This window comes from Dipodomys merriami, unplaced genomic scaffold (assembly GCF_024711535.1).
Source record: "Dipodomys merriami isolate MVZ:Mamm:240054 unplaced genomic scaffold, mDipMer1.0.p SCAF_128, whole genome shotgun sequence".
NCBI classification, from domain to species: Eukaryota; Metazoa; Chordata; class Mammalia; order Rodentia; family Heteromyidae; genus Dipodomys; species Dipodomys merriami.
In genome coordinates this window covers 2,646,818-2,658,420 of record NW_027202582.1, presented here as the reverse complement: position 1 = coordinate 2,658,420, position 11,603 = coordinate 2,646,818, and the positions used below count along the sequence as shown (strand labels likewise).

Here is an 11,603-nt window from a genome sequence, read left to right as displayed (position 1 = left end):
TGTTCCTTCTTAGTAGAGTAGGGCTGGGTTCATACACAGGAGTTCACCAGGCTCAGCATCCTCATGGATCCTTAGATCCTCAATGTGTGTGTGACAGAGATGATCCTGTACCCTTAGCTTGAGTACCTGCTGTGACAGGGAGTTCACCCCTTCTTCCAGAACAACAGGGCAACTGTACAAGTTTTTCCTAGCTGGGTGCTGGTGGCTTAGGCCTATACTCTTAACTACCGAGGAGGCTGAGATCTGAGGATCGCAGTTCAAAGCTGGCCTGGGCAGGAAAAGTCCATGAGACTCTTTATCTCCAATCAACCACCAGAAAACTGGAAGTGGCACTGTAGCGAAAGTGATAGAACACTAGTTTTGATCTGAAGAGTTGAGGGACAGCGCCCAGGCCCAGAGTTCAAGCCCCATGACCGACTAAAAAAAAAAAAAAAGGGGGCTGGGAAGGTGGCTCAGTGGTAGAGTGCTTGCCTTGCATGCATGAGGCCCTGGGTTAGATTCCCCAGCACCATATCAGCAAAAAGAAAAAAAAAGCCGGAAGTGGTGCTGTGGCTCAAGTGGTAGAGCACTAACCTTGAGCTGAAGAGCTGAGGGACAGCACCCAGGCCCAGAGTTCAGGCCCCACGACCGGACCCCAAAAAAAAAAAAGGAAAAGAAAAGATTTTTCCTTAGAGAACTTTCCTGTGGTAGTCACCCACAGCTTCTGTCTTCTGCAAGAAATCTGCTCCCTTTGGAGATAGGGGCAGTGAAGGTGCCTCCAGTTTTCACAGTCTTTGTACCTTTCCTCATGCCATTTTCCCTTATATCAATCCATTTGCTGCTCATCCCAGGGACAATGATCCAGATGCTCACAGAGGAATGTTCTTTTTAAAGAGCATACTACCGGGGTTGGGAACGTGGCTCAATGGTAGAGTGCTTGCCTCACATGCCTGAGGCCCAGGGTTCGATTCCTCAGTATCACATAATCAGAAAGAGCCAGAAGTGGCACTGTGGCTCTAGTGGTACAGCACTAGCTTTGAGCTGAAGAGCTCAGGGACAGTACCCAGGCCCAGAGTTCAGGCCCCACGAGGGTAAAAAAAAAAAAAAAAAAAAAGCATACTACCACTAGGATTAGGAGTATAGCTCAAAGGAAGAGTACTTGCTTGGCACGCAGGAAGTCCTGCATTTGATCCCCAGCACTGTAAACAACAAATAAGGCTGCCTTGTCCCCTGTAAAGCCAAGCCAGACTAACTTTGACAGTTCTTATAGGTCAAGCTATGGTTATCTAAATCTCAAAGTCATGTACATCTCAGTTACAAACGGATAGATTTTTTTCCTCCTGATCTTGTACTTCTGTCAATTATCTTCTTCAGATAGTTAATAGTTTCATATGATGCAGTGTTCACGTACCCTAAATTATCTTTAGCCATTTGCTTTTTCTGCCCAGAAACCCCTGCAGTTAACCAGTTTCTTTTCTTCTAAGACAGTGTCTCACTACATAGTCCAAGCTGGCGTGGAACTCATGATCTTCCTGCCTCAGTTTCTTATATTTTTTTTTTTGGGGTCCGGTCGTGGGGCCTGAACTCTGGGCCTGGGCGCTGTCCCTCAGCTCTTCAGCTCAAGGCTAGCGCTCTACCACTTGAGCCACAGCGCCACTTCAGGCTTTTTTCTTTTTTGCTTATGTGGTGCTGAGGAACCGAACTCAGGGCCTCATACATGCAAGGCAAGCGCTCTACCACTGAGCCACCTTCCCAGCGCCCCCCCCCCCCCGCCTCGTTTTCTTGAGTGCTGGAATTACAGACAGGTACCACCACATACAATTGTTGTTACCAGTTTCCTGTGCCCATTGTAGATGATGTGCTCACTGATGATTTGCATCTGTGCTTAGCTTGTTTATCCCTATCGGATCTTTCCAGTTTGTTGTCTTTGGTCTTCCGAGGATGTCCAGGCTACGATTTTAATAAGCCTGCCTGTGTACTCCATCTTGACTACACCCACCAATCCTTTGGTATGTTCAGTACTCATGGAAAGAAAATCTGGGGCTAGGGCATTTTTGTTGCATTTAATGATGTCAATCTCCAAGATCCTTTGGGGGAAGAGTTTCGATGGAAGGCTTTCTCTCCCTCTGTAGCTGGGATTTGGTGGTGACGGGGTGGGTCCTGGACACCTCTTATTTCAAAACTTCAACAGGGCCTGTGATGTGTATCTCAGATTGGAAGCTATTTCAATTTGTTTTGTTTTAGAATTGAGGAAACTGAGGCCCAGAGAGGGGGGAAAAAGCTGCCAATGGAAGACCAGGGTCCACTTTATTATGGCTTTTATGGAAGTAGGATTGAACTCAGGGTCTAGTGCATGCCAGACAGGCATTCCACCACTTAAGTCACAGACTGTTTTTTACAATAGGGACTTTTTGCCTGGGCCAGCTTGGACTTTCATCTTCCTATTTAAACTTCCTCCTGAAGCTGATGCTGCTGTTCCCAGCTTGTTTTTTTTTTCAAATTATGTTTCATTTAATTTATTGGTGGTACTGTGGTACTGGGGTTTGAATTTAGGGCCTTGAGCTTACTGTGTAGGTGATCTTACTAATGAGCCACACCTCCAGCCATTTTGGTTTTTTGTGGGTCATGGGGCTTGAACTCAGGGCCTGAACTCTTTTGCTCAAGGCTGCCACTCTACCACTTTGAGCCACAGCGCCACTTCTGTTTTGTTGGAGATAAGATTCTCATGGGACTTTCCTCCCTGGCATTGTCCCTGAGCTTTTTTTTTTTTTTTTGTCTATCGGTCGTGAGGCCTGAACTCTGGGTCTGGGCTCTGTCCCTCAGCTCTTCAGCTTAAGGCTAGTACCCTACCACTTGAGCCACAGCACCACTTCCGACTTTTTCTGCTTATGTGGTGCTGTGGAATTGAACCCAGGGCCTCATGCATGCAAGGCAAGCGCTCTACCACTGAGCCACCTTCCCAGCCCCTGAGCTCTTTTTGCTTAAGGCTAATGCTCTACCACTTTGAACCACAGTGACACTTCTGGTTTTTTTTGGTGATTAATTGGAGATAAGAATCTTAGACACTTTCCAGCCTGGGCTGACTTTAAACCATGATCCTCAGATCTTAGCCTCCTGAGTAGCTAGGAGGTAGCTAGGTACAGGACAGACATGAACCACTGTGCCCAACTAGGGGTCAACTTTATATTCTGCTGTTCTTGGGCAGCTCAGGTTCTTAATGACCACTACCTCTCTCTTGAATCTTTAGGTCATTTTGTCTCTGAGAGCATGGAAGGGAGATTGATCAAACAGAGTAGGTTAAGAGGAATAAGGACAAATAATAGCATGTTCTGCCCCATGCAACAGCACAGGTGTGCATGCTCTCAACATAGAACCGGAGTCAGGTTCCCCAGAGGCCAGACACACCTGCTACCCACCCCCCATTCTCGTGCATCTGTGTCTGCAGGCTGCCTGCAGCTTACGCTGGCTTAAACACACATTTGCCACCTCTGCTCCTTCCCTGTGTTCTCATTTTAAAGTAAAGGTGCATGTCCCTTTTATCACCTTGTCCCAGGCAAACAGAGAACCATTGTCAGACTCACTGGATGGCTTCTGCTAAAGGTTCCTTGCTCAGGCTTTCTGCTTGGTGAAGGCTTTGGCAGTTTCTTTTGTGCTTCTCCTTGGGCAGCTGGCCCTGCCTCCCTTGTGCTGGCCTTTCCCTGCCCAGTTTGTTCTCACACCCTTATCTTGCTTTCAGTGCTTAACCTTGCTGCTGTTCAGCCTTTCAGCCATTTGCTTTGTTTATCTAGTCCACAGGATAACTCTGTGCTTCCCCCCAGGGAGGGGCTGTTACTTCACCGGCTCTGTCCTGCACTCCCCTGGCAGCTGCTGGTCTCCTGCCAGGCTGATGATGGGTGCTCAGTCTATGGAGAATAGAGGAAAGAATCAGTGCCCAATGGTGATTCAGCTCCTTCCACCATTTTCTGCAGTGCCGAGGAGCCCCTCTCCCTCCCAGTCCTTGCCTGGGGAGGCTGAGGCAGCTCTTGTTACTTTTAAGATTATTGTATTTTCCAGGAAACTCACCCTCCACCCCCCTTCCAGCTCTTTGGCTGCCTGAGAGTGCCCAAGCCACTGTATTCGGCTTTCTCACCACCTTTGTCCCCCCCTCCGGTTCCCTCCTTCTTTTAAGGTGGGTGGGGCACTTTCTCTGTGGATCTCATCTTAACACTTCACCACCTTTACCCAGAAGCACTCAAGATTGGCTGCTCCCAAGACCCTATCCTTGCTTCCTGTTTCACTTGTCAGCTCTTTCTACCACTGAACCAAGGTCAAGTCTTGTCAGAGCTTTCCTGAGAGGCTCCGGGTTTCTGTCCTGACAAATCTGTGCTCTCTTCCTGTCCTGCTCATTAGGAGGGGACATAGTTGTTAGACCACTTAAGCCAAAGCTCTTTCTGTACCTGGCTGGCATTTAGAAATGTTCTGTTATTTCTGCCTTTTTCCTCATCTGTAAGTGGGGTTCCTAATATCTAACCTTCTTAGGTCATGGAAAGAACAGAATAAAATGGCACCAAGGTTTTATACTAAGCTTTGTGCATGACAGACACTCTTCTTTATAGTTTATTATTATTGATAAGCTTATTATTTGACAAACACTGTGCTAGAGAGCAGGAGATGGGGAGGAAAATAATGTAAAATAGAGGGGCTGGGAAGGTGGCTCAGTGGTAGAGTACTTGCCTTACATACATGAGGCCCTGGGTTCGATTCCTCAGCACCACATAAGCAAAAAGAAAAAAGCCGGAAGTGGCGCTGTGGCTCAAGAGGTAGAGCGCTAGCCTTGAGCTGAAGAACTGAGGGACAGCGCTCAGGCCCAGAGTTCAGGCCCCACAACTGGATGCAAAAAAAAAAAAAAAAAATGTAAAATAGAAGGGGGTAACAATGCTTGATAGGAAATGTACTTATTACCTTACTTATATAACTGTAACCCTTCTGTATAGCATCTTTTTTTTTTTGGTCAGTCCTGGGGCTTGAACTCAGCCTGAACACTGTCCCTGAGCTCTTCAGCTCAAGGCAAGTACTCTACCACTTGTGCCACAGTGCCACTTTGGGTTTTCAGAGTAGTTTATTGGAGATAAGAGTCTCATGGACGTTCCTGCCTGGGCTGGTTTCGAACAATGATCCTCAGATCTCAGCCTCAGGAGTAGCTAGGATTACAGGCGTGAGCCACCAGTGCCTGGCTTTTTTTTTTTTTGTCCTGGGGCTTGAATTCTGGGCCTGGGCCCTGTCCCTCAGCTCTTCAGCTCAAAATGAGTGCTTTGCCATTTGAGCCACTATGCCACTTCCAACTTTTCCTGCTTATGTGGTGCTGAGGAATCAAACCCAGGGCCTCAGCATGCAAGGCAAGCACTCTACCACTGAGCCACCTTCCCAGCCCTATGTGCAGTATCTTTACAATAAATTTTTTTTTTTAATGTAAAATATAGGCCAGTCTCTGCTCACGGTGTTGCCAGAAAAAAAGCTGAGAATGAAAGTGACTAACAGACAAGGCAGCAAATAGATAGGTGAATCTGAAAAAAGCAAAGGCTGAAGTATTTAGTGCCAAGAAAGGGAGATGTGTGTGTGTGTGCACGTGTGCACACATACGCACACAACTATGTATGTGCATGCACGCATATGCCACATGCATGTGTCATCCTCTCCTGACGTCAGCTCTCCCATATGCCAAGGACGCCCATATTTCCATCTCTAGCCAGACACCTATATTCAACCCCCACTAGGAGTGCTGCACAGGCCCCAGCCCTTGTCATCTTCTGTCCAAGTCTCCTGCAGGCATGTCTCACCATCTGTGCATCATGCAAGGCAGATGGCCAGTCCTGTCCTTGACTCTCTTTCAGACCCATTTTCTACCAGCACCCCAAACCTGTTGATTCTGCCTCTTAAATTACCCTCAGGTCTGTCTATTTCTCTCCCGAGCCTATGTCTTTATTACATGGTTTTTAAACAGGTTGGTCTAAAGAACACACCCCCGCATTCTCCAGTGTGGTGAAGCTGAGTCTTATTTCTTTGCCTGAAACTCTTCATTGGCTCCCACCGACTCAGTGTTGAGGGTACAATTCTTTTTTTTTTTTTTTTTTTTGTCAGTCGTGGGGCTTGAACTCTGGGCCTGGGCGCTGTCCCTCAGCTCTTCAGCTCAAGGCTAGCGCTCTACCACTTGAGCTACAGCGCCACTTCCGGTTTTCTGGTGGTTTATTGGAGATAGGAGTCTCACGGTCTCTCCTGCCCGGGCTGGCTTTGAACCGCGATCCTCAGATCTCAGCCTCCTGAGTAGCTAGGATTACAGGCGTGAGCCACCAGCGCCCAGCTCGAGGGTACAATTCTTAATAGCAACAAGGTCTTTTTCTTTCCTCTTCTGCTCTACACTCATAACACCTACTGCCTTTTTTGGGCTGGTACTGGGGGTTTAATTCAGGGACTCAAGGCTCTTGCTCCACCACTTGAGCTTCCTAAGTGGCTAGGATTATAGGCCTGAATAACTGGTGCCTAGCTCCCACTGTTTGTTTTTGGTCAATCATGGGGCTAGAACTCAGGTCTGGGCACTCTTTCTTTTGTTCAAGACTAGCACTCTGCCACTTTGAGCCACAATGCAACTTCTGATTTTCTGATGTTCAATTGGAGATAAGAAGCTCACTGACTTTCCTGCCTGGGCTGGCTTTGAACTGTGATCCTCAGATCTCAGCCTCCTGTAGCTAGGATTACAGGTGTGAGCCACCAGTGCCCAGTTTCCCACTGCCTTTTAATAATTAAACCATATCTAGTTCTCAGGATGGGCCACATTCCCTCTATCTTTGGTTTTTATACATGCTTACAACATACTTGTCTTGAGAGGACATTCAGTTGTCATCTCTTGGCAATATCCAATGAAGAAATAATGAGACAGTGAGAAGGATGAGATGCTGCTGGGCCTTGGAAAGCCTGGGACCTGCTGATGGATTGAATGCAAGGTAGAAGAACCAACTGAAGAATGGAGTTTAATGTGCGGAGAGGTAACACTGAAATCCCTCCCACTCTATAACTGATACCAGCCAATTAAAAAAAAAAAAAAAAGGGACTGGGAAGGTGGCTCAGTGGTAGAGCGCTTGCCTTGCATGCATGAGGCCCTGAGTTTGATTCCTAATACCACATAAGCAAAAAGAAAACAGCCAGAAGTGGCGCCGTGGCTCAAGTGGTAGAGCGCTAGCCTTGAGCTGAAGAGCTGAGGAACAGCGCCCAGGCCCAGAGTTCAGGCCCCATGACTGGACCGGAAAAAAAAAAAAAGAAAAAAAAAGAATGGGCTGGGAATGTGGCTTAGTGGTAGAGTGCTTACCTAACATGTATGAAGCCCTGGGTTTGATTCTTCTATACAAAATATACAGAAAAGACTGGAAGTGGCACTGTGGATCAAGTGGTAGAGAATTCACCTTGAGCTGAAGAGATCAGGGACAGCGCCCAGGCCCAGAGTTCAAGACCCACAACAACCCCGTGGCCCCCCCCCCCCAAAAAAAGAATGGCATTTGTAGGACATAGCACAAGCAGTATGCTCTGCACTATGGGACCAGTTAGCTCACTCCAAGGCTCAGGGTAGAACCCAGTGTTCTCCAATACTTTAGGCTGGGAGCTGAGGATGCTGTAGGGAAGATGTGGAGGGAGGGAGTGGCCAGTGAAGCAGGACGAGAGGAGTATGGTCCAGTGGCTGAGTAGAGGAAGGGTCAGAGAGGGATTTCTGGCCAAAGCTGCATGAGTGTGGAGAAAACCCAGCACTCAGGAAACAGTGGCTATGACAATTTTCTTTTTTTTTTTTTTTTTCTTTTTTTGAGGTCCGGTCGTGGGGCTTGAACTCTGGGCCTGGGCGTTGTCCCTCAGCTCTTCAGCTCAAGGCTAGCGCTCTACCACTTGAGCCACAACGCCACCTCCGGCTTTTTTCTTTTTGCTTATGTGGTACTGAGGAATCGAACCCAGGGCCTCAGGCATCCAAGGCAAGTACTCTACCACTGAGCCATCTTCCCAGCCCCAGCTATGACAATTTTCTATCTTGGGTCAAGGGCCGGCAGAAAAGTGAACTCAGAAATGGACCTGAGTCACAAGCTCTCTATAGACTGAGGCCAAAATGCCTTTTGACTTCAAACTTTCAAAAGAGATGTGGTTTAGGGGTGGTGAGTCCTGGAGAAACACAGGATTCCATGAGGGGATAACATCACTTCTATGTCGGACCTGTGCCCGCCTCACATCAAATAAGCCATTTCAGGCCTATTCCCATACTGGAGAAAGTGGGAGCCTGTTCTTTTTCAAACTGAACTCTTGGCTCACTCTAAATGGAGTATTATCACATCCTTGTCAAATCCTGTGGAAGGGGTAGACAGCTGTGGTCACACAGGGGCACAGAAGCCCAAGGCAGTTGGTAAGAAATCACCAGTTTATTGAATGAAAAATCCAACATGGCCCCAGTCCTCCCAACCCACTTTTCTCTCAGGCCAAGGAGACACTTTAGGCAGTTGGGCTGGGCTGTGGGGGAAGAAGGCTGGAGGGATTTGGGGGAGGCATGGAGAATGAGAAAAACACTTTGAAAGTGAAGCTCTGTGCCACACTTCTAGGGAATAATGACAGAACAATGGAGAAGCCCTGGGGATGGCAGAGGGAATAGTGGGGGGCAGGGGCACTGTCTCCATATCCTCAGCCTCCCCCAAGGATTTTGACGAGGGGGTTCAGGCAGGGTCAGCCTCATCACTAGGCAAGGAGGGAGGCTGCTGAAGGGAGATCTGGTAGAGGCTGGGTCTCTGCCTGCTATCCTGACAGGGAGCAGATGAGAGGACAGAGCAAAGAAGGAGACAAGGTGATAGTGAAAGGGAGACAGACTGTGTGCAGGGGGGCCTGCTTTCCACCTTTCGAGGCCAGGCACAGCCATGCTAGGTGGTCAGCTGGGAGGCAGAGGAGGAGTATCACCAACAGGGAGGAAGCCACAAGAACAAGACCTGTGCATGGGACAAGTTATACGAATGACCAAAGGATTGGCCGTGTAAAAAGAACCAAAGAAACAGCAGGATATGGGACATCTACAGGGACTCAGGTGGTATGAAGTCGTGCATGGGGAGACTGAGAAAGCCCGTCCAACCCAGCAATACACTGTGGTGGCCCAAGTGTCCCCTCAACCTCCTCTGGGAAACTGTGGCAGGTGAGGTCCTCACAAGAGCCTCTTTAGAGGTGGGCAGGGTGGGTGGCATCTGGCAGCAAGGCCTTACAAAATGAGAGCCCAGTGGCCTGGCTGTTGGGAGAGGGATGGGCCCCTATTGCCATAGACCAGGATTCCAGGTTTCCTATTTCCAGGAAGGGAACTGGGGCCATAGGGGTTAAGAGGTGGGGAGCCAGGTGAAGGAAGGCCTGAAGGACTCAATTCTAGGGACTATGGGCACCAGAAGGCAGAACCAACCTTCTCTGGGCCTGGATCCCTCCCTCCTGCAAAGGAGAGGGCTCAGGGGAGGGATGGAGGAGTGGCCCAGGAGCTGTCTGGGTAGTGGGAGGGGAGGGCAGCGTCCCCAGTGGCAGTGTCCTTCAGGACTGGGCATGTGAGAGGCAGGCTCCAGTGCTGGGAAGGGGGTGCTGAGCCCAGGCCTGCTGGCCTCCCCCTGCCCGCAGGCGGTGAGGCTGAGTGGCAGTGCCAGGAGGGAGATTGCCTGGGAGGCAAGGCCTCAGGTGGCCTTGCTGCCACTGAAGAGTCCCACTGGAAAGTGCTTGACATGGGTGGGCCACTGAGCTGCCAGCTGGAAGAACTTGATATCACTCCACTCAACACCATCGATAGACACTGGGGATGACACGGAAGAGAGGGGGATGGGCAGCTGGACCCACCTTTCCACCCTGGGGGAGAATCGCAGCCCCCTCTCCCACCCTGCCATCTCTGTCACCACCACACCTCTCAGCATAGTTTGCTGTTGCTTGGCAGAGCAGATGAGGCGGCTGATTCCTTCAATGACTTGGCTCTTGGAATCCACCTCCTTTTCCCGGGGTTTCTTACTCAGGAATATAGTGGGCACTGCAAAAAACAGCAAGAAACGCCTGTTGCAGTCCTGGGAAAGAAGCCATCCCCTCCTCTGCAGCCTCCTCTGTTCCCTTTTCCTGGTGTCTACCTTCTTCCCTGTACTCTGTCGTGGGTCAGGATCTCTGAGATCCTGAGTCACTGGCAAAGATCCCATACCTCTGCCTGGACCTCACTATCTTTACCAGTACACTGAGGGCCCATAGTTCTGAAGCCCCTTCTAGTTACCTTGAGTAGGCCTGCTTCCCAGCCTGGGGTGTACAGGCCTCTGGCTGAGGAGTGTTGCAGCAGCAGGTATTTACACCAACCAGGCTGATGTGTGGGCCTGCTCTGCTACAGGAAAGAAGTGAGGGCAGGGTGGGTGCTGAGGGGCTGACAGACCTTAACTAGATCCTAGGGTTGTTGTCTAATAGGTTTTGGCATAGTGTCTACTAGGGCTCTAAGGGCACACACAGGAAAAGGTACAGTTGTTCTGGGAGTACTTGTGGGAGGTTAGGTCTGGGTTCACACAGCTCAGCTACTGCAGCCATAGCTATAGCTGCAGGGTTCCAGCCAGCTGGACAGTGGAAAACTACTGAATAGTAGCCTAACTGTGGGAATTCCTGTTTCACTCATCCCAAGTCATCTTCTAACTTTGCTTGTGGTGCCTTAATCAGCTCCTCTTAGCCAGTACTGCCGCGCGTGTGCGCGTGCGTGTGTGTGTCTCCAGGGGCTTGAAAGCAGGATGTGGGTGCTATCCCTGAGCTTTTTTTGCTCAAGGTTAGCACTCTACTACTTGAACACAGCTCTACTTACTGCTTTTTGCTGGTTAATTGGAGATCAGAGTCTCATGGACTTTCCTACCCAGACTAGCTTCAAACCTCAATCCTTGGATCTCAGTCTCCTGAGTAGTTAGGATTTCAGGCATGAAGCACTGGCACCCTAATTTTTTTTTTTAAGATAGGACCTAGCCATGTAACCTAGGCTGGCCTTTAAAAAACTCTGCTTCACCCTCCCAAATATTGGAGTTACAAGTATCTTTCAGTTTCTGCTTCATCCTCCTGAAAACTGGGGTTACAGATATGTATCACACTGGGTGCTGGTGGCTCATGCCTGTAATCCTAGCTACTCATGAGGATGAGATCTGAGGACTGCTGTTCAAAGCCAGCCTGGCAGGAAAGTCTGTGAGACTCTTTTTTTTTTGGGGTCCGGTCGTAGGGCCTGAACTCTGGGCCTGGGCGCTGTCCCTCAGCTCTTCAACTCAAGGCTAGCGCTCTACCACTTGAGCCACAGCGCCACTTCCAGCTTTTTTCTTTTTGCTTATGTGGTGCTGAGGAATCAAACCCAGGGCCTCATGCATGCAAGGTAAATGCTCTACCACTGAGCCACCTTCCCAGCCCGTCTATGAGACTCTTATCTCCAATTAACCACCAGAAAACTGGAAGTGGTGCTATGGTTCAAGTGGTAGAGTACTACTAGCCTTGAGCTGAAGAGCTGAGGGACAGCCCAGGCCCAGAGTTCAAGCCCCATGACCAACCAAAAAAAAAAAACCAACCAACCAACCAAAAAAAGCAGATATGTATCACTATGCTTGGCTCCTCTT

General features: G+C 49.2%; 1 protein-coding gene across 1 annotated transcript in view; it reads right to left on the bottom strand.

The window, feature by feature from the left end:
- Nucleotides 1–8,386: 8,386 nt before the first annotated feature.
- The window catches only part of LOC138824334 (phosphofurin acidic cluster sorting protein 1), a 112,172-nt gene continuing 108,955 nt past the window's right edge, over nucleotides 8,387–11,603 (bottom strand). The window contains exons 23-24 of the mRNA XM_070018150.1: nucleotides 9,899–10,018; nucleotides 8,387–9,790 (exon numbers count right to left, since the gene is read on the bottom strand). Of these exons, the coding sequence (XP_069874251.1) occupies nucleotides 9,675–9,790; nucleotides 9,899–10,018 (236 nt within the window). The 3' untranslated portion in view covers nucleotides 8,387–9,674. The remainder of the gene's footprint in view (nucleotides 9,791–9,898; nucleotides 10,019–11,603) is intronic.